Source organism: Dermacentor silvarum, chromosome 3, assembly GCF_013339745.2.
Source record: "Dermacentor silvarum isolate Dsil-2018 chromosome 3, BIME_Dsil_1.4, whole genome shotgun sequence".
NCBI classification, from domain to species: Eukaryota; Metazoa; Arthropoda; class Arachnida; order Ixodida; family Ixodidae; genus Dermacentor; species Dermacentor silvarum.
This window is the reverse complement of record NC_051156.1, coordinates 24,387,468-24,415,330: the sequence shown is the minus strand read 5'-3', so window position 1 is coordinate 24,415,330 and position 27,863 is coordinate 24,387,468. Positions and strand designations below refer to the sequence as shown.

The following is a 27,863-nucleotide window of genomic DNA, read 5'->3' as shown; positions in this document are numbered from 1 at the left end:
CCAGAGAACATCCATCGCCAAACACCGTATCATTGTCGACGAAGCTGTCAGGCCTATTTGCCAGCATCCCTACCGAGTGGCACCGAAAGAGAGAGAGGTCATCAGAAACCAAGTTGAAGAAATGCTGAGAGACGACGTAATTCAACCGTCGACAAGCCCGTGGGCTTCGCCTGTGGTGCTAGTAAAGAAAAAGGATCAGACCTTGCGTTTCTGCGTGGATTACCGGAAGTTGAACGTCGTCACAAAGCGGGATGTTTATCCACTTCCGCGGATCGACGACACCCTTGATAGACTACGGGATGCGAAATTCTTTTCCTCTCTCGACCTCAAAAGTGGATACTGGCAGATAGAAGTGGACGAAAGAGATCGTGAGAAGACAGCGTTCGTCACACCAGACGGGTTATACGAATTCAAGGTACTTCCGTTCGGCCTCTGTTCCGCACCTGCCACATTTCAGCGGATGATGGACACTGTGCTATCCGGGTTAAAGTGGCAGTCCTGTCTTGTTTATCTTGATGATGTCGTGATTTTTTCTACCACCTTTGATCAGCATGTGCAACGACTGCGGACTGTGCTCAACGCTATTAGTTCAGCAGGGCTGACGATAAAGCCACAAAAATGTCACTTCGGCTTCCATGAGCTCCTTTTCCTCGGCCATGTGATTAGTTCTGAAGGCATCCATCCTGACCCTGAGAAGACCGCAGCAGTAGAAAAGTTTCCTAGACCAACGGATAAAAAGGCCGTCAGGCGATTTTTAAGACTTTGTGCCTATTATAGACGTTTCGTCAAAAATTTTTCGAAGATTGCCGAGCCATTAACGCAATTGACTAAAGAAGATGTACCTTTTTATTTGGCTAAGTGAACAAGAAGATGCATTCAATGAGCTACGACGCCGACTTCAAGACCACCCGGTTCTTGCGCACTTTGATGAAGAAGCGGAAACAGACATCCACACGGACGCAAGCAATTTCGGGCTTGGTGCCGTCCTCGTTCAGTGGCAAAATGGAGAGGAGAGAGTGATTGCATACGCTAGCCGCACTCTTTCGAAGGCTGAAACTAACTACTCAGCAACGGAAAAGGAATGTCTCGCAGTAATATGGGCCATAGGAAAATTCCGACCATACTTATACGGTAGGCCGTTCCGAGCAATCAGCGACCATCATTCGTTGTGCTGGCTTGCAAACCTGAAGGATCCTTCTGGGCGACTTGCTAGATGGAGTCTGAGGCTGCAGGAATACGACATAACGGTCGTGTATAGATCTGGTCGCAAGCACAGTGATGCTGATTGCTTGTCACGTGCTCCGGTCGAGTCTGCTCCTGTGGAAGATGGACACAACTTTCCGTTTCTTGGAGCCGTAACCACGTCTGAGATGGCCAAACATCAACAGTCTGACGCCGAGATGCTTCTACTCATCAGGCACCTGGAAGGACACCCCGTCCATGTTCCGCGAGTTTTCAAACGGGGATTATCATCGTATGTGATGAGAAATAACGTCCTCTACAAAAGAAATTTTGAGCACAGCACAGAGAAATTCTTACTCGTCGTTCCTTCATCCTTGCAATCCGAAATCTTGGAAGCCTGTCACGATGACCCATCCGCAGGACACCTAGGAGTGAGTAGAACATACGCTCGAATTCATGCTAAGTACTACTGGCCAAAGCTATTGAGTTCGGTGCAGCATTATGTGAGAACGTGTCGGGATTGCCAAAGACGCAAAACGCCTCCATTAAAACCCGCAGGCCTCCTTCAACCAATAGAACCCCCAGAAGCCCCGTTCGAACAAGTAGGAATGGACTTGCTTGGTCCATTTCCGTACATCGTCATCAGGGAAACGATGGATTGTAGTAGCGACTGATTACCTAACCCGATATGCCGAGACAGCCTCTCTAATCAGTGCGACAGCCATTGAAGTGGCTGAATTCTTTGTCACCAACGTGGTACTACGACATGGTGCCCCTGCAGTTATTATCACGGACCGAGGAACTGCGTTCACAGCGGATTTGACGCAGTGCATTATGCAACTAACTCATACCAGCCACAGGAAAACAACTGCCTATCACCCTCAAACAAATGGGTTGACCGAGCGACTGAACAGGACGCTGACCGATATGTTGTCAATTTACGTAGACTTAGAGCACCGTACATGGGACAAGATACTACCATATGCAACATTCGCTTACAATACCGCATTGCAAGAGACCACTCAAGTGACGCCATTTCAGCTTGTTTTTGGCCGAACAGTTACCACACCCTTAGATGCAATGCTGCCAGTAAACGACAGTGCAGAACAAAACCCTGAAATCAGCGAATTTATACAGAGGGCCGAAGAAGCACGTCAGCTGGCGCGACACCGCATTCAACAAAGACAGCGCATTGACGCCGACCGGTACAACTTGCGGCGAAGAGAAGTCGAGTATGCACCAGGTGACAGAGTATGGGTGTGGACTCCCGTACGGATGCGCGGCCTGTCCGAAAAGCTTCTGCGCCGTTATTTCGGCCCTTACCGAGTACTTCGCCGCATTAGTCCATTAAACTACGAAGTTACGCCGGAAGGACAAGTGACCTCATCACGATGCCGACCTCGCACAGAAACTGTGCATGTGGTCAGAATGAAGCCATATTATGACAGGCAGTGAATGTTCTACCAAACACCTCTACTCAGTGCCATATACCACTTTAGTGTGGACAACAGCTTGTCAACAGTTTCGCCACTTTACGCATCGGGACGATGCGTTCTTGGAGGGGGAATAATGACACAAGACAAAAACCGTCTTTAAATAACGCGCGCAGGTTCGTGCGCCCTCGAAGAGGACAGCGGCGTATTAGAAGAACAAAGACGAAGACGTAATGGCACGTGCATTCGCCGCACGCACGGGGATATATGTGACCGTCGCCAAAAAGAAGAGGAAGTGAAGCGTCGCTCGAGAAAAAGAAGGCTTCTTGATCTCCTGCTTGGAACGCTGCAGCTATTTAATTTATTTACTTGCCGGGCACAAGTTCGCCCCCAATAAATAGTTATCTCAGAAGTCCTTGTATCATTCGTTACAATACGAACTAAGAAGTGTAGTTTTATCGGCCGTATAAACATGTAAACATTCGCTTACTAACTAAATTACCAAGCACAGTGTCACGCGCGCACGGGTAAACATAAACACATCTCGCTCTATGACCGTGGAAACCCGGTGTCACCACGCTGGAATGAGAAGGCGCGATAGCAGCGAGCGAATTTACCTCCGTGCCGTCTCTCGCTTCAGCGTGAACTAAACGTCGAAAGCACAGCGCACACTACTCTCCCAGCACTAGCTGAGCTTTGCCCACATCGCAGATCGCTTTGAAGATGAGGCCCGCCCAGGTGCGCACTTTGTGCACGGCGCAGGTTGCTTTCAAGATACGGCGGCCGCTCCGCTGCCGCTGTTGTCAACGTGATGCCAACATCTCGTCATCTGGGGAAAATGACAACCCGCCAGACACACCGACTCCGGCGACTGCTTTGAAAGTAATGGATACTTTTGACCTCGTCTTAAAAGCTTATCAGAGCCCACGACAATGACATTGCGATGGATTTTTTAACGGACTGAGAGACTCGCGTAATGTCTTTGCTTGCCGTGAAGCATAAGAAATCCAGGCTGACCGATTTCTGGAAATAAAACTTCCGGTAAGCGCAAGCTTGCCAAGTTTGCCGACTTTGTCATAAATATGCAATGAAATTGTGATAATTCAAACCGCTTCATTGCTAAGGTGCATGTGCCGCAAAATCAGTGTTTCGCGGTCGGCCGGGCACGCGTGTTGGGTTGGGCATTGGCCGCAATGTACGAAAAATGCTTTAGCAGCGGCGCGAAGTGCAATCTCTCGTGAAGTTGACACTTTGTTGTCCGCTTTCGATACATCTTAACCTGCCACGACATCACACAGATTTCCCGGACAATGGTTTCGGTTTCGTTCGCGGCTTTGAAGTTTGGCGTACGTATATACATAGTAATTTCGCGTCAATGAAGTTCCTCCACGAAATTTTTCGCGTGTCCCGTGAATTTCGTTGTAGCGCGACTCAACTGTATACTACGTTTCGTTGGATAATCGCACCAAAGACAGCGTTTGCTATTCATTTGCTATTCGCACCAATTCATTTAAGCGCACGTTAATCGTGTTGTCAAACATAAGCGCACTATGATGAGCTGCAGGACAGATCGCAAGCGCTGTTGGCCGTCACTGCGGCGGTCAGCGAGCTAGGCCTACCGTCTCGTCCGACCGTATTCCGATGGGGGCGAAATGCAAAAATGTTTCCCTGGGTGCACACTAAAGAAACTCTCATATCAAAATTGATCCAGCACACTATGGAGCACACTACCGTGTGCTTCATAATGAAACCGTGAAAACCTTCCACCCCCACCCCACTAAAAAAAAAAAAAAAACATCCTCGCAGCGGCGCCGAACGTGGGCAGAGCCTACGCGACGTCGCTATAGGGCCTAAAATATATCGACGGTGCCCACCGCTGTTTACAAACATTAAGTTGGTCTATGCTAATCATAGCTCAAATTCTGGACAACCAGTGCTTATACAAAATAGAAGAATGGCCAACACATTGTGCTGACTATCCAGAAGGCATTCTACAGAGTGCAGTGCAAGGTCTATTGACCGAATACAAGACGCCGAAAAAAAATCAAGGAAAGCCGAAGCAACTTGTCAATTTTGATAAAAGAAGCAGTGAAGTAATCCCATATCTACATAAGGTGTCACATCATCTAAAAAATTAATAGTGACTAACACAGGAGTCGTGCTTTTCTTTTTTGTGCTCCTACGAAGCTGCAGAATCTACGTAGATTGGTTAACCAAGAAAAAATGAGCCACTAAAACATGCAAGAAGAACTGGTCGCAGCGAAGTTGTCTGCTTTGAGTTTGCTGTGCTGCAGCTGATGTTAGATGGGCCAGACATTGTATGAACGGCCATCTGAGGGAACTGTTAAATTTTAGAGGAAGAGGGCGATAACGGGTACTGGCGAGCTGAGCGCAAGCGGCTCACTCGTGATCTTGCAGCTGGACTGATTCGAACGGCCAGTATGGATGCGTTGGTACTGTCCTACGGGCAATAAACTTCCCCTTTCCCGTCCTTCTACTGCATAGACTCTTTTGTTTTACATTTCCTGGTGCCGATAAACCCAGGACTCTGTGATCCAAGCGACCCGACCACGAAAGGACGTCGCCGGCAACAACGATGGAGCGGATCAAGGGCAAGCGAGCGACCCAACGAGCTTTGCACACACGTCTCCGAAACGAGGCAAGCAAACTCATGGAATCGAGTCAGTTTAGCGCTCCGGCGCTTCGAGTGCTGCATGACAGACTGAAGAACTGCAACGATGGACTACGGGTACTCAACGAACAGATGGAGGGTTACCTCACGGACGACAAGCATCCGAAAACAACATGTCGGTCGCAGATTATGAAGACAACGCAGCAGCAACGTTGTCCCTTCTCTGTCACCACATCAAACAGCTTTAGTCTCAAACGACCGCGGATCGAGGCCTACCGACACCTAACGACGCCTCAGCTTCAGGTACGATCTCAGGACATTGTGCCCTCAGTCATACCTCAAGACCGGTTGTCGGTGCTTCTCAACTTCTGAAGCTCGACTTGGTTCACTTCACTTGAACAGTGCAACAGTGGCAGCCCTTCTGGAACATGTTCAAGCATGCCATCCACGAAAATGCCAGTTTAATGAACATTGACCGCTTCCACTACTTGAAAACCCTTTTGGCTGGACCAGTGGCCAACGGGATCGAAGGAATTTAAGTGATGGACGCATCACATGCAGATGCCATCGAAATTCTAACCACTCGCTTCAGCAACGTGAGGATCATCGAACAAAAGTACTTGGAGAATCTTCGAATGCTGAGACCAGTGAGGTTTTCTACTGACGGGTGACTGCTATGAGGAATCTCCTGGATACCGTACATATTGTAATGACGTGGGATCGACGAGGACGCGGAACAGCACCAACAAGGACACCTTATCAATTGTCAACAAAACCAACAACGTCTTCTTCGTCTCTACGCTTAACCTAAAAGCCCGCGCTACTTCAACCTCATCCCCACTGGCACATACCCACGGCAATATAGTTGTTCCATTGGCTCCCCCTGTAGAAAAAAAAAATCATCGTCCCGATGACAGTCGCTTGGCAAACTGCGATAAAGAAAAAAAAAACTGCACAGTCTTGTCAGTCTTCATAGTACGGCTTCATACGAAGCACGTGAACGATCTCGGGTAAATGCCGTCGGCGCTTTGAACAGTGAGAGCCCTCCGGAACGACTTCGTAGGTGACGTCGCTGATGCGTCGAAGAACTATGTAGGGCCCGAAGTATCTGCACAGGTGCTTTTCAGAGAGCCCACGCCAGCGAATAGGTGTCCAGACCCACACTTTGTCGCCGATTTTGTATGTTACGGGTCTGTGCCGAAGATTGTTGCGTCTGGCGTCACAGTTGTGTTGTTCGTGGATTCGTCAACGCGCAAACTGCCTAGCTGCTTCTGCTCGCTGTGTGATGTCTTCAGCACCCGTCTCGTTGTCATCAAATTCATGAGGGAGCATTGCATCTAATGTTGTCGTAACCTCACGGCCGTACACGAGGCTGAAGGGTGTCTTGCAAGTGGTCTCTTGACGAGCCGTATTGTACGCGAAGGTGACATAGGGTAAAACCTCGTCCCAGTTCTTGTGCTCTACATCGACATACATGCTTATGTCAGCCAGTGTCCTGTTGAGTTGTTCTGTTAGCCCGTTTGTTTGAGGGTGATAGGCCGTGGTATTCCAGTGGGCGGTACCACTTAAACGGCGAACGATGTCCAAAAACTTGGCCATGAACGCAGTACCTCTGTCCGTGATGACTACTGCGGGAGCGCCATGTCTTAAAACGATGGATCCAAGAAAAAATTGCCCCGCTTCATCTGCTGTTCCCCGTCGCAGAGCACCTGTCCCGGCATATCTAGTGAGATAATCCGTGGCGACGATTATCCACCTATTGCCAGCAGTAGACACTGGGAAGGGGCCCAGAAAATCCATGCCTACTTGTGCAAATGGTGTGGCAGGTACTTGAACAGGGTGCAGAAGGCTGGCTGGCTTGACGGAAGGCGGTTTGCGGCGCTGGCAATCCAGACATGTCTGAACATAATGTTTAACGGCAGCAGCAAGTCTCGGCCAGTAGTAATTCTGCCGAATCCGTGCCAATGTGCGAGTGTAGCTCAAGTGCCCAGCGGGTCGGCTCGTTGTGGCAGGCATGTAAGATTTCACGTCGAAGCGATGAGGGAACAACGAGTAAGTAGTTGCTGCCGCTAGGGGAGAAGTCCTTCTTGCAGAGTATGTTGCGGTGCAAGCAGTATGACGCCAGCCCTCTTGAAAATAGCCTCGGCACGCTGTTGGTTCGTCCTTCCAGGTAATCAATCAGCGGCAGCAATTCAACGTCATCCCAGAAACAACTTGTTACTAACGTCATCCGGTTGCTGGCGTGAAAGATCGGCAGTGTCCACGAGTCCCAGAAATACCGTATCGTCATCGTCTTGTGCTGCCGCCTCAACAGGGGACCGAGAAAGGCAGTCGGCGTTTGCGTGCCGTTTTCCTGACTTGTATGCGACAGTAAATTCGAACTCTTGGAGTAAAAGACTCCAACGTGCGAGCCGGCCGGAAGGATCTTTCAAATTAATGAGCCAGCAGAGCGAATGGTGATCGCTAATAACGGTGAAAGACCGACCGTACAAATACGGACGAAATTTCAGAACTGACCATACCATTGCGAGGCATTCTTTTTCAGTGGTGGAGTAGTCGGGACAGTGTCCTACTGGTGTAAGCGATCACCTTTTCGCTGACGTCCTGCCATTGTACGAGCACCGCCCCTAGACCGACATTATTACCGTCTGTATGCAATATCGTCGGTGCGTCTTCATCGAAGTGTGCAAGCACGAGAGGCGCTTGCATACGTTGCCGGAGCTCATGAAATGCCCGCTGCTGGTCTTCGCCCCAAGTGAAAGGGATATCTTTTCTGGTGAGCTGTGTTAACGGCCATGTGATGCTCAAAAAATTCGCAATAAATCGCCGGCAATACGCACATAGTCCCAGAAAACGTCGCACGGCCTTTTTGTCTGATGGGGTCGGGAAATTAGCGATGGCAGCAATTTTATCGGAGCAGGTCGGACTCCTTGGTTACTGACGACGTGACCGAGGAACTGGAGCTCTTGAAAACCAAAATGGCACTTTTCAGGCTTCAACGTGAGACCGGCAGATCGTATTGCTTCAAAAACAGTTTTCAGCCTTCGTAAGTGTTCATCGAACGTTGCGGAAAAGACAATCACGTCATCCAGGTACACAGGCATGTTTGCCATTTGAGTCCGGAGAGCACAGTGTCCATTACACGCTGAAATGTTGCTGGCGCTGAACACAAACCGAAGGGAAAAGGACCTGAAATTCATAAAGTCCGTCAGGCGTCACAAAGGCGGTTTTCTCACGGTCTCTCTCATCCACTTCGATCTGCCAATAACCGCTTTTCAAGTCCATTGAGGAAAAGTAGCACGCGTTTCGCAACTTGTCCAAGGAATCAATACGTGGCAGTGGATAAACATCCTTCTTTGTGACCTGATTGAGCTTCCGATAGTCGACGCAGAAGCGCAGGCTGCTGTCCTTCTTTTTCACTAAAACTACAGGTGGCGCCCAAGGGCTATTAGATGGTCGAATAACGCCATCTTCCAGCATCGTCTTCACTTGTCTTTGGATTGCCTCGCGTTCCTTTGGGGCCACGCAATAAGGGTTTTGTCGAATAGGTTGGGCGTCGACATCAGTAATGATGCGATGTTTGGTAAGTGGCGTTTGACCAACTCTTGACGCAGATGAGAAACAGCCCTGGTACTGGTTGATGAGCTCAAGAAGACGGTCTCGCTCAACAGCCGTTAACGTTGAACTAACGTCTACAATAGGCACAGCTGTGGGGATCGTAGATGTCCTCTCCTGCGCTAAGTGGCAGTCTTCTATCGGTATGACTTCGTCGAAATAAGCGACAGCAGTGCCTCTCACGATATGTCGACGCTCCTTACTAAAATTCATCAGCAAGAGTTCGGCGCTTCCGTCGATTACATTGATAAGTGCTCTGGCAATGGAGATGCCGCAATTCAGTGCTAGCGCCTTGATGTGTTCAGCGACCCCAGTCCCATTCTGCAGGCTGTCACAGTGCACGGGTACAAGAGAGCAACTCCGCGGCAAAAGTATCACGTCGTCTGCAGCTATACGTAAGCGACGTTGTGGATGCTCCTCATGGGGGACATTATCCGAGTTCGTGGCAAACGGGACGCTTCTGTCGCGGATGTTAATCACGGCACTGTACTCACGCAGGAAATCCATCCCCAATATAAGTTCCTTGCAACTCTCAGAAAGAATGACGAGGGTGGCGACGAAGGTTGAACCGGCGATTAAGAGTCGGACTGTGCATTTTCCGACAGGTGTCATCAACTGACCTCCGGTGGTTCTTATGTTGGGTCCCTGCCATGGCGTCTTCACCTTCCTTAGTTTGTCGGCGAGCTGTAAGCTTATGATTGAAAAATGGGAGCCAGTGTCAACAAGAGCGGCTACTTGGTGGCCGTCAATGCGAACGATAAGGTCGGCGCTGACGACTTCAGTTACGTCTTCCGTAGTTGAGTCCGTCGTACTCGTTGTTGCATTCGCCGTATTCGTCGTTGCATTCGTCGGAGTCTTTACATCGTCGTGCGTCGATAATGGGGGATATGGAGAACTTCGAGTACTGGCAACCTCACCCCCAGAGGTCGCTTCATCTAGTTTCCCCGTCGCGGGCTAGGGGACCTGCCCCTAGTGGCGTCGGTAAAACTGCGACGAGTCGGTGAATTGTAGCGTGCAGGAGATGGCGAAGGAGAACGTGATCGAGGAGTCCTCGTATTTTGCGGCTGGACGTTCACAGGAGCGTCGTAGGCACATCGACCGTCATACGGAGAATAAGCATAGTTGGCAGGAAAGCTTGGATATTGGGCGGCGCGGTAGTTATTCCATTTGTGGCAAACTCGATAGACGTGTCCAGCTTCGCCACAATTGTAGCACACTGGTCGGCGGTCGACGGTGCACCACAAATTGGTTTTCCGACGCTGGTAGTTCGGTGGCAACTCTCCATGGATCCAAGGATTGGCGTGCGTGTGTCGAAGATACGGCATTGTTTGTGGTGGAGTGATCGGTGAGGTCGGTAGAGTCGACGGGGGTGACGATATCGACTCTGTTTGTAGCATAGGTGATGGTTGGTCTCGTTGTGGGTGTCAACGGCGGCGAAATTACGTTGACTGGAAGGCAAACAGCCTCTGCATAAGTAAGGTGCCGAGGCGCGTTACCACGGTCTGGCGATGAAAAAGCTTGCCGGACTTCTTCCCGGACCACATGAGCTACAAAAGATACCGCTGGCGCCTGTTCCGTACCCGTACTAACAAATCCGAGCTGCCGAAGCTCTTCTTGCACAACCTCTTGGATAACTTCACGCAGAGGCTTGTCATTACCCGCAGCCAATACGGAAGTGTTCGCCGCCGAGTTACTCGTGTCATGCTGGCGGTATCGTTGCTGTAGGGCCCGTTCAATGGCTGTGGCCTCTTTTGTGAACTCCGCCACTGTTTTCGGTCGATTTCTCACAAGGTCGGCAAACAGTTATTCTTTCACTCCCTGCAAGAGATACTGCAGCTTTCGCTCCTCTGCCTCTGGCATGTCAGGGTCTGCCCTACGGAAAAGACGGGCTACGTCTTCTGAGAACATAACAACGCTCTCATTGGGTTTTTGAATGCGGATTTCAAGGAGCCGCTTTGCATTTTCCCTCATGTCAATGCTTGCAAAAGTACCCAGCACTTCCACCAATATTAACGTGAGAGGCTCTTGGATGATCGGAGCTCTCATAGCTGCGAAGCTCTACGAGAATCTAACGAAAGTGATCTCCAATGACATCGTGGTGAAACACTACAAGCGACAGAGCTTACTACAAAAGCCCGACGAGACCCAGTCGTCAGAGACGGAGCTGCGTCAGCTATTGGATTATCTATGACTGGAGGTCGAAGCACGCGAGAAAAGTGGTCACCAGGAGTCCTGCGTTCGCGACACGCACGATGGAAGGCATGACAGGAAGCCCTGTGCCACGCCTACCGTCTCCGTTTTGCACAACGAATCCAGCAAGACGAAAGGTGCTTGTTTTTTCTGCCTTTCACCCACACACGTTACGGAAACGTGCGCTTCTACACTAAGCCTGCATGAGAAGATGAGCCTTCTTGCCAAGTCAGGCAGATGTTTCAAGTTCACAATATCAGTCCACCGCTTGAAAGATTGTCACGCAACAGCCATTGCACTACCTGTAAAGGCAAGCACACAACAGCTGTTTTTGACCTCAACTACTCTAGCACGCAGAAACCAAGTAAAGGACAAACCCCAAGCTTGCATGCTGCCGCACAGGTACTTACAAGCAATTTGTTTGAAAATGACGTATTACTGCCGAAGTTCCGAGTATGGGTTCTAAGTGACTGCAATTCTTGCTATATGAGAGGAGTCCTGGACAACGGGAGCCAGAGAACGTTTATCAGAGAAGATTTATCCAGAAAACTAAGCCTGCCAACACTGAAGGAGGTAAATGTTGAAGTGAAAGCGTTCGGTGGTTCGAGCGGTGCACCAGAAGAGCAGCTCAACTTGGTTAAGGTGGCTTTGATGAGCCAATTTGACAGCTTCAAGCACAAAATCGAGACTTTGGAGGTTCCCTTCATCTGCGATCACTTGCTTGAACCTCCACGCTCAGTCATTTGTGCAGAAGCTGGCTGCTGAAAAGAAGTTTATTGCTGACTTCGTATCGCTTCCTGGCCTAAAAACAGAAGTCGGAATAAGCTTGCTCATTGGAGCCGACTAAATGTGGAAGCTCGTGCTAAACGATGTTTGGTTGCACAACGAAGTGACAGGACTAGCTGCAATCAACACTAAGGTTGGCTGGACATTTCAAGGACCTGTGCCAAGCGACAGTCGCATTTTTAAAGAAGTCCGCACGCACATTTGTGTCCTTCGCACGAGTTTCACAGAGACTGACATGTTTGAAACCTTACAGCACTTCTGGGATCTAGACAGCATAGTTAATGAGATGCGTCAAGTAACAGATTCATACCAGTACCAGCACTGTCCGGGAGCACAAAACCTGGCTTATCTGCTGACGCGTGAGCTTTCGCTCACAAACCTTCGAAATAGTCTGCTGTGGTGGAAAGGACCTAACTGGCATGCGGCAAATAGTTGGCCAACGAAATCTGAGGTTCAAGATTCTGGACCGGAAGATGAACAAGTTGCCTCTGAGTTACAAACAAGCGTTCCTGTACTGGTGAGCGTGATAGGACAACCACTTTTCAGTGCCGAAATATTTAGTTCTTGGTTACGAATGGCAAGAGTGACAGGATGGGTGAAACGCTTCGTGGACAACTGTTGATCACCAACATCGCATACAGAAGGATCACTTACAGCTACTGAAGTTCAAGAAGCTGGTTCAAGCAAATGCAGACAGATACCTATGGCAAAGAGAGAGCCCAACTTGAAGTGGGCAAGATCTCGACAAGATGTCGTCTATAAGAGACCTGCATCCCTTTATCGACGAAAAGGGCGTCATGAGGATTAGTACTCTCCTTCAGAACGCCGATGTCACATACAACGAAAAGACGCCTGTCTTGCTGCCGTGCAACTACCCGGTCACGCGACTCATCACTTTGCAAGCGCACAGAACTGTGCTCCATGGCGGTGTCGGTAACACCTTAAATGAACTTCGTGCATGGTTCTGGGTTCTCAGAGTGCGACAAGCAGTGAAGAGAGTGCTTCGAAAATGTGTGATTTGTGCTCGGTTCCGACTCGAGGCTGCGAGTGCACCGGCAGCCCCTCTTCCCAATGATCGTGTGTGCGATTCACGCCCTTTTGAGGTTACGGGAGTTGACTTTGCAGGGCCAGTTTTTGTGAAAGACTGCAGTGGCGTTAAATTTACATAGTGCTCTTCACGTGTGCAGAAGTTAGAGCAATTCACCTTGAGCATGTGGTTGGACTTACTACAAAGGCTTTCTTTCCTCACGGCCTTCAAAAGATTTTGTGCAAGATGGGGAACACCGTGAATAGTATGCTCGGACAACGCTACTACATTTAAGAAAGCTGCACGCGAGCTAGCTTCTGTGCACCGGTTGTTGAGGAAAGGGGAAGTCAGCCAGTATTGCTCTACGCACGACATAACTTGGAACTTTATTGCAGAGACAGCTTCTTGGTGGGGTGGTTTTTGGGAGTGGTTAGTAAGGATTGTGAATATGTGCCTTTGCAAGTCATTGGGAAGGGCGTCTGTTGACCTACAGCAACTGAGCACTTTGCTGACTGAAACAGAAGTCGTTGTGAATTCCAGACCCATAACTTTCATTTACTCTTCCCCTAAAGAGCCAGACATTCTAGCCCCGTCTAATTTTTTGTTAAGCAGCCGTCTCCTGTTTAATCCTGAAACGTCGGATGAACGGGGAGAAAGAAATGCTGAGCTGCTCAGTTTGTGGGGCCACAGGCAGCTAATAATGGAACGACTGTGGAAGGAATGGCTTTGTGAATATCTCCTGACACTTGGAAGCGTTCACTTGAGGAAAGCATCAAAAGTTTATAGCATCAGTAAAGGTGATGTTGTGATTTTTCACGAAGACAAAGCTGCCAGAATTTTCTGGAAGACTGGTGTAGTGAGTGACTGCATCCAAAGTAAAGATGGCAACGTCCGTGCATGTAAAGTTAAAATACCCAGTGATTCACAGATGATCCGACTTGTGCAGAAATTGTACCCTTTAGAACTCGCCACCTCAGGCCCCGGAGTATGTTAAGAGGAAGAGGACGACGACGAGGACTGGCGCGCTGAGCGCAAGTGGCTCGCTCGGGATCTGGACTGATTTGAACGGCCAGTATGGACGCGTTGCTACTGTCATTCGAGCAATAAACTTCCCCTTACCCGCCCTTCTACTGCGAAGACTACTTTGTTTTATAGGAACACACAAATTCTTTGAAGGTTCGATGGGTAGCAATCCTGCTGTGCATTGTAGCAAGTGCAAGTGTCATCCAGATTTGGACCGGTCAGATTGTGGGAAATTACTGTGAGCAGAGTGCCCCGGAAATTTTTAAGCCTTTTTGATACACGAAAAGAAAGAAGACGTGTGTCAGCATACCATCAGTGCTGCTGCACGAAAAGGAAATATTGTACCTATCACAATAGGTCTGACCATTTTTAAATGCGTAAGCATTTCTATGCCTACCCAACGAGGAAACCCGTCCGTCCATCCATCCACGACGTAAGACGATCGCTTTCAAGATGGGGCCTGCAGCAGTGAGCGAATTGACCTTCGTCCTGCCTCATCCTGCAACGCGAACTAAGCGGCGAGAACACAGTGCACATAACGCTATCAGCACTTGACCTCATCGCTTTCAAGATAGGGCCCGCATGGCCACGCCATACACAGCCGCCGCCAGGGTATGTTTGATCACAGTTGATAATGGTTCAACGTGGATCGATAAGGTGTTAAAGAGCAATAATGGCTTATAATAATCGGAACGTCATCAGCGCACGTGGCGCAGCCACCTGTTCGCTTGCATCATCAATTCACCTTGCACCGCCGTCCGCAGCAGTTCGTGTCACTGCGGCGCTGTCGTTTATACTGGTCGGATCAAGTTTCATAACACTGATAATGACACCAGGCTGCGTGGAGATGAGCAAGTTGCACAATGCTTATGCATACTTAGACTACTCCCAGAGGAGTTTCTGTGTGAGTTTTGTTTCTTTATTGTTTTTTGACGAACATATAAAGCTTAAAGAATCAGTAAACTCATTTGGTTGCTAATCAGTGCAGTGTGTGTGTCATTCTTCTCTGTGTATTTCATCTAAGTGCTGGTCTTCCAGAATTTTAACTATGCTACACCAATTGGCTTATAGGTAAAGGAGTGACACATTCAATCAAGCTACATAGTAATATAGTAATACATAGTAATATATATTTCAACATTCACGCTGGCGAAAATACATGGCGATCGAGGAACAAACGGCACATGATGTGCGCCTGACTGCATCATCCTCTTCTTTCTTTGAGAGGGCCCTCCCCCTAGTGAGGGAGTCGCGGGGCTGCTGAGCGGTGCAAAAGGAAGAAATGAAGGTCGTATCTGCAGCAAAACACACTCGAGGACGGTGATATGTAGGTTTGAAGGCGTCGGCGGTGGTGTATGTGCTTATCGATTCATTGTCTAAATGAGCCGGTTTAAGACGGTCAATGGATACGGTGTCTTCGCGCTTGTTGATCATCACTGTGAAGTGTTTGTGTGTACGATTGAGTACCCTGAATGGATCGTCGTATGGTGGTCATAGTGGAGCACTGACTGCGTCTCGGCTATAAAAACGTTTGTCCCGTCGCTGAAGTACGGGCTGACAGACGTATACTGACGAGTGTGGCGAACAGCTGACGGAACAATGGTGTCCATCATTGCTTGAAGCCAGCTTGCGTAGTTGGTGATTTCAAAGGGTACAGGTGATGACTGTGTATCAAAAAACTCTGGGCATGCGGAGTGTTGTGACAAAAACAAGTTCTGCCGTAGAGCACGGCATGTCGCTCTTCAGTGCAGTCCGGAGGCCGAGGAGGACAAGAGTAAGTCGTTCCGTCCATGGTGTGCCGTCACAACACAATATGGCAGAGTTTAACTGTCGATGAAAATGTTCCACCATTCCGTTAGATGCCGGATGATAGGCATTTGTCTTAATGTGTGTGATACCAAGGGTTTTTTCGAGATGTTACAAAAAAGTGTCGATTCAAACTGACGACCGCGGTTGGTTGTGATAGTAAATGGTATGCCATATCGACTGACCCAGACTTCGACAACAGCCTGTGCGACTGTTTCTGCCGTAATGTTCTTAAATGGAACAGCTTTGGGCCAACGATGTCTATGTGGATATGACTAAAGCAGGCATCATGAGGTGGAAAACTTTCTATTGCGGTGACTGTGTGTCTAGAAACTTTAGCCTGTTGGCATTTCAAGCAAGCGCGTGTCAATTCCGAACATCAGCTTTTATACGGGACCACACATATTTAATGGTTACTAGTTGCGCCGCCATTGTTCCCAAGTGTGACAGGGAGTGTAGGGCCTCAAAAATGGCTTGGCAGAAAGCTGGTGGCACATATAGATGACAATGGTTATTTGAAGTATCACAGATAACAGGAACATCACTGCCAGGCATGAAAACTTCTTCAAGCACGAGTGAAGTACCAGTGTTGCGGAGCCTGTGAAGATAGTCGTCATCGCGTTGGGCAGCAGCCAAGCGTGTGAAATCCACGTGGGGTCTGGTGACGGAGGTCGAGTCGACATGTGGCCGAGATAGTGAATCGGCCAGTGTTATTTTTGCCATTGACGTGACGAATGTCGCTGGTAAACTCGGATATGTACGCCAGGTCTCGAAGCTCACGGTGAGTATACGAGGTGCTGTTAGAATTCAGGGCGTACGTTAGGGGCTTGTGATCTGTCAGTATGAAGAACTGACGACCTTTGAGATAGTGGTGGAAGTGTTTGACGGCAAGGTATATAGCCAGCAACTCGCGCCCAAAAGTGCTTTAGCACCGCTCTTGTGGTGTCATCTTTGTGTCATGCTTGGAGAAAAAAGAGGAGCTGCCATGTGCCAGTGGCAAATTGTTAGAGGACAGCACCAACAGCCACATCAGAAGCGTGGCCCATAACAGAGGTGAGGCTGTCGGGTATAGGATGAGCACGGAGTGTCGCCTTAGCTAGTGCTAGTTCCACTTTTCGAAAGCTTTGGTGGCTGCTTCTGTCCAAGGTAAAGGTCTCATGTGGCTACCCAAGAAGTGGCTGCAAGGTGGTGGTGCAGCGTGGCAGGAACCTTCGGTAATAATTCACGTGTCCTAAAAACTTGTCAAGTTTCCTCACTGTTGTCAGTCGTAGAAATTCGGAAATAGCAGTGACACGACTGGGAAGCGGTCGGATACCGTGACGGTCGACATGATGGCCAAGGAAGTCTTAACTCTGAGACGCCGAATTCGCTCTTCGTGGCGTTGGCAACAAGACTGTACGGCCGCAGTCGTGTGAAAACTTGGCACAGGTGACTCTTGTGTTTAGATGTACTGCAGCTGGAGAAGACAAGGATATCATCTAAATAGATGAAGAAACAGATGAGGGTGCGAAGTACTTCGTCAACAAAATGCTGAAATGTCTACGCCGCATTGCGAGTCCAAACGGCATACGAAGGTACTCGAACGGGCCAAAAGGAGTGATGGTAGCAGTCTTCTGTATGTCGGATGGCTCGACAGGGATCAGGTGGTACGCTTTTACCAAATCAGTTTTAATGAAAATTGTACAGCTGTGAAGGGCTACAGTGAAGTCCTGCATATGCGAAATCGGGTATTGGTCGGGAATGGTTATTTTCTTCAGAGCGCAGTGCTCCCACTCCTGCGCCAAATGCTCCAGATTGCACCATATGAGATTTCCTGCGCCATCCTGATAAAAATACATTGTTTTGCGCCGAAGTGCGCCAAAATTGGCGTCTGCGCATTACGTGTGTGGCTGCAGTGGCCCACAGATGTGCGTAGCGTGCATGACTAAAGTGGCTTCATAAATCGAACGGCGGCCGATAATTCGGGCTCGATGGGGACCGCCTAAATGTCCAAATAATTGGCACTCGGAAATATCCAAATTCACCAGAAAGTAACTGTATTCCGCCAGTGGCTAAAAAATACATTATTCTCGGTGGACCACTTTCGGGGATACGTTCACTTTCGAGGGATTTCACGTCACTAGCGTCAGCGTCGGCATACTTGGTAGTGTGCCAGGAACGCTATCATCCGTCGATGTGTCCATGCAGTGCCTGTAGGGCGAAGTGTTGTGAAAGTGAAAGTATCCCGGAAAGGGGATTGTCGAAAAATGGGTGGGTGGGTGGGTGGGTGGGAGGTGTTGCTGTGTTGCGACAACAAAATTAGTGAACAAATGCATGTCTTGCAACCGGGCGCAACTAGAACTGGTGACGCAATCTCCCACGCGAAAGGAGGAAAGTGGGTAGGCAGTTGTGGTGTTTTGTGTTGTCACTGATTTCGGAGGCGTGTGGGTGGTAAAAGAGATGGGATTGGAAGACGCATGGCAACACAGCAAGCAGACGTTTAATTGCACGCAAACCCAAAACTCAAAACAAAACTCACTTGAACTAGAACACACTGAAGACATAAATACTAATAAATGTACAACCTAGTGAATCAATAAACATGCCCTTAATTCTGTCTACGATAGTTCTGGGCGTTTTCTACTCAAAAGTCTGGCAACTCTGGCCTACTGTTGTGGCGCTACTGGAATGGAACGCTCTTACTGAGTTCGTTGTTCTCGTTGCACATATTTTCCCCGCTGGAATCTTGTCGGATCTTTCTCCATGTTGTGGTTCTTGCCGACTGTCACATAATCGTTGCTGCATAGAAGTCGCTCCCACTCGCTCGTCTTCGAAACCTGTTTGACCTGCTCACTGTTGCTGACATGGCCGGGAGGCTTGACGGGTTAGGCATAATGACGTGCTCGGCCGCCGCTTCCGTCCAGCTCCTTTGCCAATGTGCCGACGTGGCGTTCCGGGGATTATCAAACGCGCTGGTCTGCCAAAGAAGGGGGATCCTCTCTGGAGTGCCCGGCCATGCCGTGTGGTGCTGCAGCTGGTCCAAGGAGCCTCGCTCGAACGTCTCCGAGGTCGACGGCTGCACCTCGGACTGCCCGCGTCACGGACTCGGCCGAACCTCCAAGTCTCCCGTCGCCAGAGCATGGCTGACGATGCCTCCTTCCTGGCCCAGAGCCACGTCGATAATGCTCGCTCAGCCTCGCTTCTGCCTCGACCATACCTCGGGTCACGCGCGCTCGCGCCGTTCAGAACGCTCCGTTCAAATCGTCTTTTTCTTCTTTTATTTCGCCACAGGGCTCTTACTCATGACAGCAGTGCGGGAGGGATGGGGGAGGCGACTTCTACTATTCTAACAATTGTGTACTTTGCGCCGATGCGGGCTGTCGTGCGCACCGTATTTTTAAAGCCATCTCCAGACAGCTCTGACCTTTGTATGCGCTATGCTTTCGCCACTCAGTTTCCGTTGATGCTCTAGACCGCACGAACCTTCGCTTGCTGTGGCGGCCGCGCTTCTTCATGCCAGCATTTTGACATTGGTTGTCTGTAGTCATCGAGTGTGATCTATTCATGTTTGCTTGTGTGCTCTGACACCATGCTTGTTAATTCAGTTAGTAAACGAATGTGTCCATGTTTATGCAGCCGACTGCTATATCTACTTCGTATAGCTCTCTACTAATTTGCTATCGCAATGGATGCTTCGCCTTTCGGGCAAAACTGCGACAATATCTTTTTTGAAACAGTCCCTGGCAGAGACATCGAGGGTGTAGTCGCACTTAAACAACTGAAGTCGCCACGACCGTGTCGCTATTTAAGCCGTCAATGAATAAATGCTGGACACGCGGAGCCAACCCAAATGCACTCCCGAATGGCTTGCCGGAGTTCGCTTGCCCGACGGTTTGGGCGCGGTCAGTGCTTGATTAACTAGGCTTCGCTAGTTTAGGTTTCCAGGAAGTGTCGGCAACATGGCCGACCACCATGCTACGGCTATGCCAGCGACGATGCCAAAATATTGCTATTTCCGCTCAACTCGGTGGTCAAATTAGCACGCAGTCGTGCAGTCGGAGTCCGAATTATATAGAATGGCGGGCTTTCAGGTGTTCGAAATTTCGGTCGTACTTATACTTTAAATTTATGTACCAGTGATGGCGCCTCAAAGTAGTCCGAATAATCGAGCTTGTCTGAATTGCTGGAGTCGAAATAATCGGTCGACCCCAGTTGTGAATTGGCCAGTCGCTGAACAGAGGCTTCAGCTTTAGGAGGAAAAACAGACCATTGAAAAGTACCTGGTGTCGTCTGAAGCAATGATTGAGCGTTACGAGGGGCTCGTCAAGGCTGGCCTGGCTCAGAAAAGCATTGATGCCATTGAGTCTGGCCAGGTGTTCCGGACTGATGCTAGAGTCTTGCTGAAAACATAACAAAGTGTCAGCTGTCAATGAAAAAATCATACGATGTAAAGACATCTGAGCAGCTTCACTTACCTTGAAATAAACTAATTACAGCACACTGTGTGAACCGGTTTGTTGTCTTCATTTAAATTAAAGGGAAACTCATGTATTTAGAGGCAGATCAACATTATTTTACAGCAAGCAAATACTTTCTGGAATAACGCTTGTAAATTTTAAGTGTTTGAAATTGCATAGGACGTGTCCAGCAGCTAGCATTTATTAGCGCCAAAGTGCTCCGAAATCTGTGTCTGAATGCTCCAAATCTCAGTTCATCAGTGGCACCACTGAGAGCGCGATAATCACCGCACGGTCTCCAATCACCACTCTTTTGGGCACCATGTGGCTGGATAAGAGTCGCACAAAGCAAAGTTCGAGCATGTGCTCAAATTCTTGGCAAGCAATCTTGAGGCAGTCTGGTGCTAGGCGACGAGGTCGTGCGGAGACTGGTGGGCCTTTCGTGACGATGTGGTGTGTCACTTTATGTACGACAGGTGTGTCAGTGAAGTGTGGAAGAAAAAGGTCCAGAAATTCCGCAAGAACTGCTGACCAGGCAGTTGGAATACTGGAGTGCGTGTGGAGAAGCTGTAGTGGTGGAACATTCGATGAGATGCCTTGGACACTCGAGTGGGTTTCTGTGTTGATGAGACGATGTTGTCTAACATGAACGAGTAGCTTGAAATGCCACAAAAAGTCAGCGCCTATGATGGGAACTCGAACGTCAGCTACAAGAAAATACCAGCGAAATTTCTGCTTCAGTCCAATGTCCAGAGTGACCGATGGTTTACCGTAACTTTTAATGTTTGAGCCATTGACGGCGGTGAGTGAAGGCGTAGAATGGTCACGGTCGGCGACGGTCTGTCAACATAGGCGGAATAACTTTATTTTCGGCACTGGTGTCTACGAGGTAGCGAACCTTGGTTACGCAGTTGGTCACATGGAAGAGACAGCTGGTCCTGGGGCCGACAACACTGGCCGTCCTCAGTGCATGTCTGGTAGTTTTCCGCGAAATTGCAAGGCGGATGGCATTGTCTAGTGCAGGCACCATAACGAGCATGGTACCGACAAATTGAAGACGACCGAGGCAGTGAAGGAGGAACTCAGTGGTTGCGCCCATTAAATGGCGGCTCGGGTAATGAACGAGGAGCTTGTAGACGAAATCCCGCCAGCTGAGTCGTAAGCTTGTTGACCTGTCGCACTAGGTTTGCATTCGACTCAACGATGCGCTCAAGATGGTCATCAAGAGATGGTGTGTCCCGGGCGGCAACAGCATGACCACGGTGGACTGCAGCAATGCCTGGGATGCCAACTTCCATAATTTTGTCTGCTTTCTCAGCTAAAGCTTCAAACGAGTTGCTGGACGATACACTTAGAATCATGCGTACCTGGTGAGGCAGTTGCTGAAGAAACAGCTCTCTGAAAATGGTAGTGTCCGCTGACGCTGAGTCGTTGCCAAGATGATGCCGTATGCGACGAAGCAATTGAATTGGTTTTTGATAGCCAAGTTTTTCCGTGGTGAGCAGAAGTTGCATCCAACGTTGGTGAGATTCTGTCATGCGGCGAAGAAGCGCAGCCTTCAAGGCGCTTACAGATTTGACATCAGAAAGATGTCACGAACGATGGAGGCGTTCGAAGTTGTTAGAGCGTCGATAACGCAGTCAAACTTTGACTGCTGTGAGGTGACACTATTTCGCCAGAAAAGACACTCTGATGGTGGCGAGCCAAAGAGCAGGGTCTGGCGGCCAAAAGTCTGGAAATTTGATGGTTGCAGCATCATAAGCGGCGGGGGAAGCATTGGCGTCTTGTGGATGCGACATAACTTGCCTCTATGAATGACAAGCGTTGCAGAGGAATCGAAGTGCGCGGTGCGGATGTATGGAAGGTTGCAGTTTGAAAGCGACCGTGGTGGCCACTTCTAGGTAAATGAGTGACGCATTCAGTCACGCTACATAGTAATATATATTTAAACATTCACACTGGCGAAAATACATGGCGATCGGGGAACAAATGGCACACCATGTGCGCCCGACTTCGTCCTCTATTCCTTCGAGCCGACACACTGAAAAGAAGTAGATTCTACAGGCCCAAGTTTCTACCCTACTAAATTTCAATCATTCAAGTCTATTCGACATTGTGTGTGCAGTGAGGAGCATGGACAAAAAAAGCCAGGAAAAATGGCTTGACAGCTGTGCCCCCTACAAGAGATGCGCATAGTCACAGGGGAAAAACATGCACATAAAAAAAGCACACTTCAAAAAGCGTAACACTATTTGGCGAGGGGAACTGCCTAGGGGAACTGAAGGGAACTGTGAGCAGACTCCAGCAGGCCGTCCATCTGCATGCTGTGCCAATGATCCTGGAGGCATGGACCACAATTCTCTGCAACACGTTCACTAGCAGTTTTATGAATAGCAGTCCTCTCAAACTGCCTGGGCGACACTGAAGATGATGCGCTGTGGGCCATCGACGACATTGACCAACAAGGGGCCGCCAGCATGCAAATATAAAGGAATTTTTTGGTTCACATCCATGCTTTTATTAAAAGATAAGATTTTGATCGCAGTTTTTTAGGTTAGTCTCTACATATTAATATGAAATTCGGTTCTGCAAAAGAAACAAATGAATAAAAAATTTCAGATATTTTTATCCTCGCATGTGAACCTCCTGCCAAATTGACATCAGCTTCTGTGGGAAAAAAAAAAAGACTGTTTATTAATGTTATAACGAGTGCCGTATTTACTCCCGTCCTGGTTGTTTATGCTTTTTGATGCAGTGAATTGCTCCTAACTTGCATGAGCAAGTTTTTCTTCAATAGTTGCAATTCCTCTGTCCATTAGAGTCTGATCATGCTGTAGATATAATACAGTTTGTGCTTATAGCCAACAGGAAGTTGTTCTTAATGATCTGAGTCACTGCTGTCTTGTGTGCAGGCATACAGCCGAGTCTATTGGATTGGGCACATCATCTACCTGAGCTGGATGCCCCTGTCAGTGGTTGTGATGAAGGCTCTACCCAGGCCACCTCAACCACCTGCGAAGAGCAAGTGATGCAACTCACTCGCGAGGCCCTGTTTTCTTCTTTTTTTGGGGGGGGAAGGTGTAGCTGAATGTTAGCCTGTCATAGAAAGGTTTGCCAGCAGTTTTGAAGCTTTGAGGAAGGAGGTATGCAAATCGGCACCACCATTTGCAAATATGACACATTTAATCTTCGGACTTTTGTTGCTGGATGCTATGAAGTCACAGCATAGCTCGTACCTGAACTGTGTACAACAGCCAGTGCTGTGCATCATTAGCTGGCTCTGAGCTTGCCTGTTGTTTTGTCCTGTTGCTGGGTTCAGGTGCAAACTGTGTTCTGACACATCAAATGGCACATCAATGCCAAGATGTGCCAATGCTGAGCATGACTGTAATGTGAACAAATAGATGTTGCTATGCATTGTGACGTCTTCATCCTCAAGTGTGTTCAACAGTAGAGCAGCACATTTGTGCTGAGACCGCTGGGGTCTCCTCACATGAAGATATTGGGGGATACTTTTTGTCCACTGCTGCAAGTTTGCATGGTTGTGCTGTTGACATTGTGTTGCTTTTTCTCTTGTTTCCTATCGAGTGCCTTGGTTTGTGCCCCCTTCCTGGACCGCCACTTTTGAGGATGGTCACGTGGACCAAATTGCTTGTCTCACTAAAGGGCTGTGTTTGTACTCAGAGCTGTGGGTGTTGTCCAGGTGCCATTGACTATGGTATGGACACACTTTCGTTTGAGGTGGCTGTCTTCTGTTCTCTGCTTAGGTGGAACTGCTGCACATATACTAGAGGGAGCTAGCTACTTAGGTCTTTTCATTCAGGGATTCATATGGGTGCATCGTTTTAGGAAGTGTCTCAACTTTGGCTCAGCTCAAAGCAGCAGATCCCCCTCTAAAGACAGCCGAGCTACTTTTGTCATAGTGCACTAGAGTTGACCTCTTCTTATTAAAGTCACTGTAAATAGCATCAATAGCGTAGGGCTTTGTTGCAATCTCCACGGATTTGTGGCTCAGTCGGGAAGCCATCCTTGAGCCGCAAGATTGTAGATGCCTTGTTATAGCGTCAGCAGATGGGTTCACTCTCATTTTTGAGGGATTGAGTGCTCTGTGATGGTGGCAGCCTCTTCTTGCCTTGACTAGGTGAATTTTGTCTCGCTCCAGGTGGTAGGATATTATCGTGATAGTAATACCGAGACAAGCGTAGGTTCCATTAAATAATTGTTTCACCACCAGGACAATGTTTTCCTCAGGCCACTGTGGGAGGCAAACATTTGTTTATTAGATCACACACACCCGGGTGCCATTGTGGCAAGCCTTGCACATCATGCACTCCTGGTTCTAGTTTTTTTTTCTGAAACTGGCCTGGTATGGTGAGACTCCTTCTGTGCTGCAATATGCTCCATGCTTTCTGGCACCTTATGTGCACATGCAATGTGTAAAGTTTGTACTTTGCGGCCATGCAGTGCAGTGCATCTGGCAGCTGGGCACTGAGTTGTGCCTCAGTGCCAAAAATGTACAAGCTCTAAAACCTATCATTATGCTGGAGTGCAAAGCATTTTCTCATTGATAATAATGTTAAAGACAAGCTACTAAGTAGCACTGAGTTTGCTGAACCACTGGCAGCACGTTGCCCCAATATCAGCTTTTTGTTTCCTCTAGGGTTAATATTGCGATAGGCCTTTTTAGCTGATTTGTGTGAGTGAAATGTGCTGATGCTAGTTTGGACTGAACCAATGTGTAGTGAAAATTTCAAAGCAGTCCTGTCCATTTGATAAGTTTAGCCATGTAAAGCATTGTCCTGCCTTCTTCAGAGCTTGCTGTATGGCCTGGCAGATTTTTCCAAGAAATAGCCTGTTGGTCATTTCGTGCATAGACAATGAAGCAAGACATGTTGATGCTTCTTCACTGATGAAGCTTCGGCACCCCTTGCAGGTGACATGCAATAGAAAGGCATTAAGTTTTGTTTAAACAATATGCCTATGCAAGTATAGTGCAAAAGGATCACATTGTTGCACTGGCACTTGGTGACTGGCTGTGAAGCCCAGACAGCTTTTGAGTCAATGCTACACATTATTTGCTCTTTCTCGCTTTCAGTATTCTGTGTGGTGGGATTCAAAATTTGCTGGCACTCGCTATTGTTTTTGGCATTTGTGTGGTTGCAATTTTAATGGCACTAGAGTTGGCAGTGTAGTGCAGGTGAATGCCAGCTTGCCAGTGCCACCACACGCAGGATACACTTGGTGCTGTGGCAACTGGTGGTGGCATCCATTTTCTTCACGCATGTCGAACAGCATGCATTGCTGGAGTATGCTGAAGGTGTTCCTGCTGTATTAGTTTAACTTTGATGTAGATGCAGTTGGTTTCCCACGATCATATTCCTTCTCTTGTGCAGTATTACACAGCATACATGAAGGTGCCTTAATAAATAATAAAAGTTTTGTTTTGACTTGTGGATGCTGCCTGATGTTTCATTATGTATTCAACGGCTGGCTGGTAATGTGGCCCTTTGTTGGAGGCCGACCTATACTTTTTTACAGCGGAGCTGTTAAGCTTTTCATAAGTCCGTTTCGTGCCGACAGAAAATGTGGGCCAATCCTGACGATAGGTGCAGAAAGGGTCCAAGCGCAATGGTACATACCCTGTGAACTAGTAAAGGTGTTTACGCTCGAGGATGGCCTGGCCATCGCCAGGCCTGCGTGGCCTAGCAATGCCCCAGCTGCGCCGACCGCGCCGAGCCTCGCCACAGCTGCGTGAGCCGTGACGTCATTGCGTGCGCCGCATCGCTTCGCCTTAGCTTTGCCGAGCCATGACATCACCACACCGTGTAAAGTATCTTGAGTATCGCGCCGCCGCAGCGTCGGCGAAACGTCGGCAAAAAGCGTCGGCGATTCACAAAGGATCCGGAGTTACGAGCGCGCGAAACCGAGCAATAGCGTTTGAGTGTGCAGAGGCGTCCCGATATTTTAATGACCGAGTGTTCATTGCTCCTTGGGCTGTCGATGATTCCGGGGTGATGTTGTGCAAAACGTGTCCAAGTCTCGAAGCATAACCTCGCAGAAACCTGGCCGAACCGAGATAAAGCTAGGTGGGGCCGCCAGCTTCACTGTTTAGCCAGTCTTCGCACCACTAGTGTGAAGCTGCCCCTAATGCAGTTGGGTTGCATGCAGACCAGCTGGCTTGATTGCCACGCAGAACAATGTTATCTTCACACTCGAGAGGATCGGTTTCACGTCTGTTTACAGTTTTCTTGCGATTAGCGTAGACATCATGCGCCACTGTCGCCCTGCTTGCACCAGGGTATGCCATTGACTTCCATTGGCCTTGGCATGGTGCTCTCTGAAGTCTTTTTGATAGTCAAAATTTATGCAATATTCCATGTACAGATCACACGCAAGCCATGGTTCTCCATTCAGTTGTAGGCATTGTCACACTGCATTGTCACACTGCACTGAAAGTGCGCAAGGCAAATGGAAAACTAGATAGTGTGCACAATTGGTCTAGGATTAGAGTTACTGTATATGCTCCTGGGGGAAGCACACTTGCATAGAGGTCCGCCATCTTGTACTTGAACCATAACTATGAAGGAAAAGCATTCCCCATGCTTGCAAGAGCTGGAACCAGTGCAATACCAGCAACAGGTGCACGTTTGACCCACTTTATCTTGAGTAACACGAGAACAAGGTGAGAGCAGGAGCCATCGTTTCGACAAGTGAACTTGTCTTCTTCAAGGCGACATAATGTCGTCGCCTTGAAGACAAGTCCACTTGTCGAAACGTTGGCTCCTGCTCCCACCTTGTTCTCATGTTGCTCATCGTCTTGAATCGCCATCTCCCGCATTCCCCTTGTTTTCCCACTTTATCTTGGACACTTGAGAATTACCTGATCGCAAAATAAACAAGTTTGAATAATTTAACAATGATAGATGGCTGCTTCACAACAGAATAATTCTGTATGTGCCAGGGGTAGCTTTTCTTCGAATACCTTGCTGCAGAGAGTACAGTAAGGGCACCTAACAAACCTTGTACTTGCCAGCAAACATGAATGAGAAAGGGAAAGCCTTTATCAAATATTGCATAGAAATGACAATACCAATTTCAGAAGCACTTATGTGTGCACTCATCCACACACAGAAGCTGTCAAGCTGTGGCGATGCAGTGCACGGCGCGCTCTTATCACCATATTTATCTGCGCTAGCCTCTATATCGGTGCCTTAGTGATGGCTTCTCCACATTGCATGACTTTGGCCACGTTACCGCACTCTGCAAATAAAGGAGCGCGCGACGCGTGAAATACTGATATACACTTGCTGCCTTTGGAAAAAGTAACTATGACTGATTTTGCCGCACGGACAAGCCGCCCGATTTGTTGCAGCCAATCAAAATACGACACAAGGCAGCGCTGCATGCACTTGAATGTAAGCCACATGATGTAAACATCCGGCTCGCAAATGGCGTCCGGCATGTTTGTATCGCTGTGATTAGCTTGTTTGGCTGCGTACGTGAGTTCGTTCTACAGTCGTCAACGAATGAAATGAGACTACGCGAGCGTGAGCCCTTAAATATATTATGTGCTCAACCTTGGTGTACCGGGAATCGTTGTATTTATTTATTTATTTATTTATTTATTTATTTATTTATTTATTTGGTACCTGCATCGCCTTTGCAGGCATTACAGCAGGGGGGTATACAAATCGCGACAAAAATTGTTTTTCAATTTTAAACACACAAAGCGC

At 48.5% G+C, this 27,863-nt stretch overlaps 1 protein-coding gene across 3 annotated transcripts in view; it reads left to right on the top strand.

Moving 5' to 3' along the window:
* The window catches only part of LOC119445386 (lysophospholipid acyltransferase 5-like), a 229,556-nt gene extending 203,973 nt beyond the window's left edge, over positions 1 to 25,583 (top strand). For all 3 annotated transcript variants that reach the window (XM_049664504.1, XM_049664503.1, XM_037709693.2), the window contains one exon: positions 23,043 to 25,583. In XM_049664504.1, coding sequence (XP_049520461.1) covers positions 23,043 to 23,159 — 117 coding nt within the window. In that variant the 3' untranslated portion in view covers positions 23,160 to 25,583. The remainder of the gene's footprint in view (positions 1 to 23,042) is intronic.
* Positions 25,584 to 27,863: the final 2,280 nt, after the last annotated feature.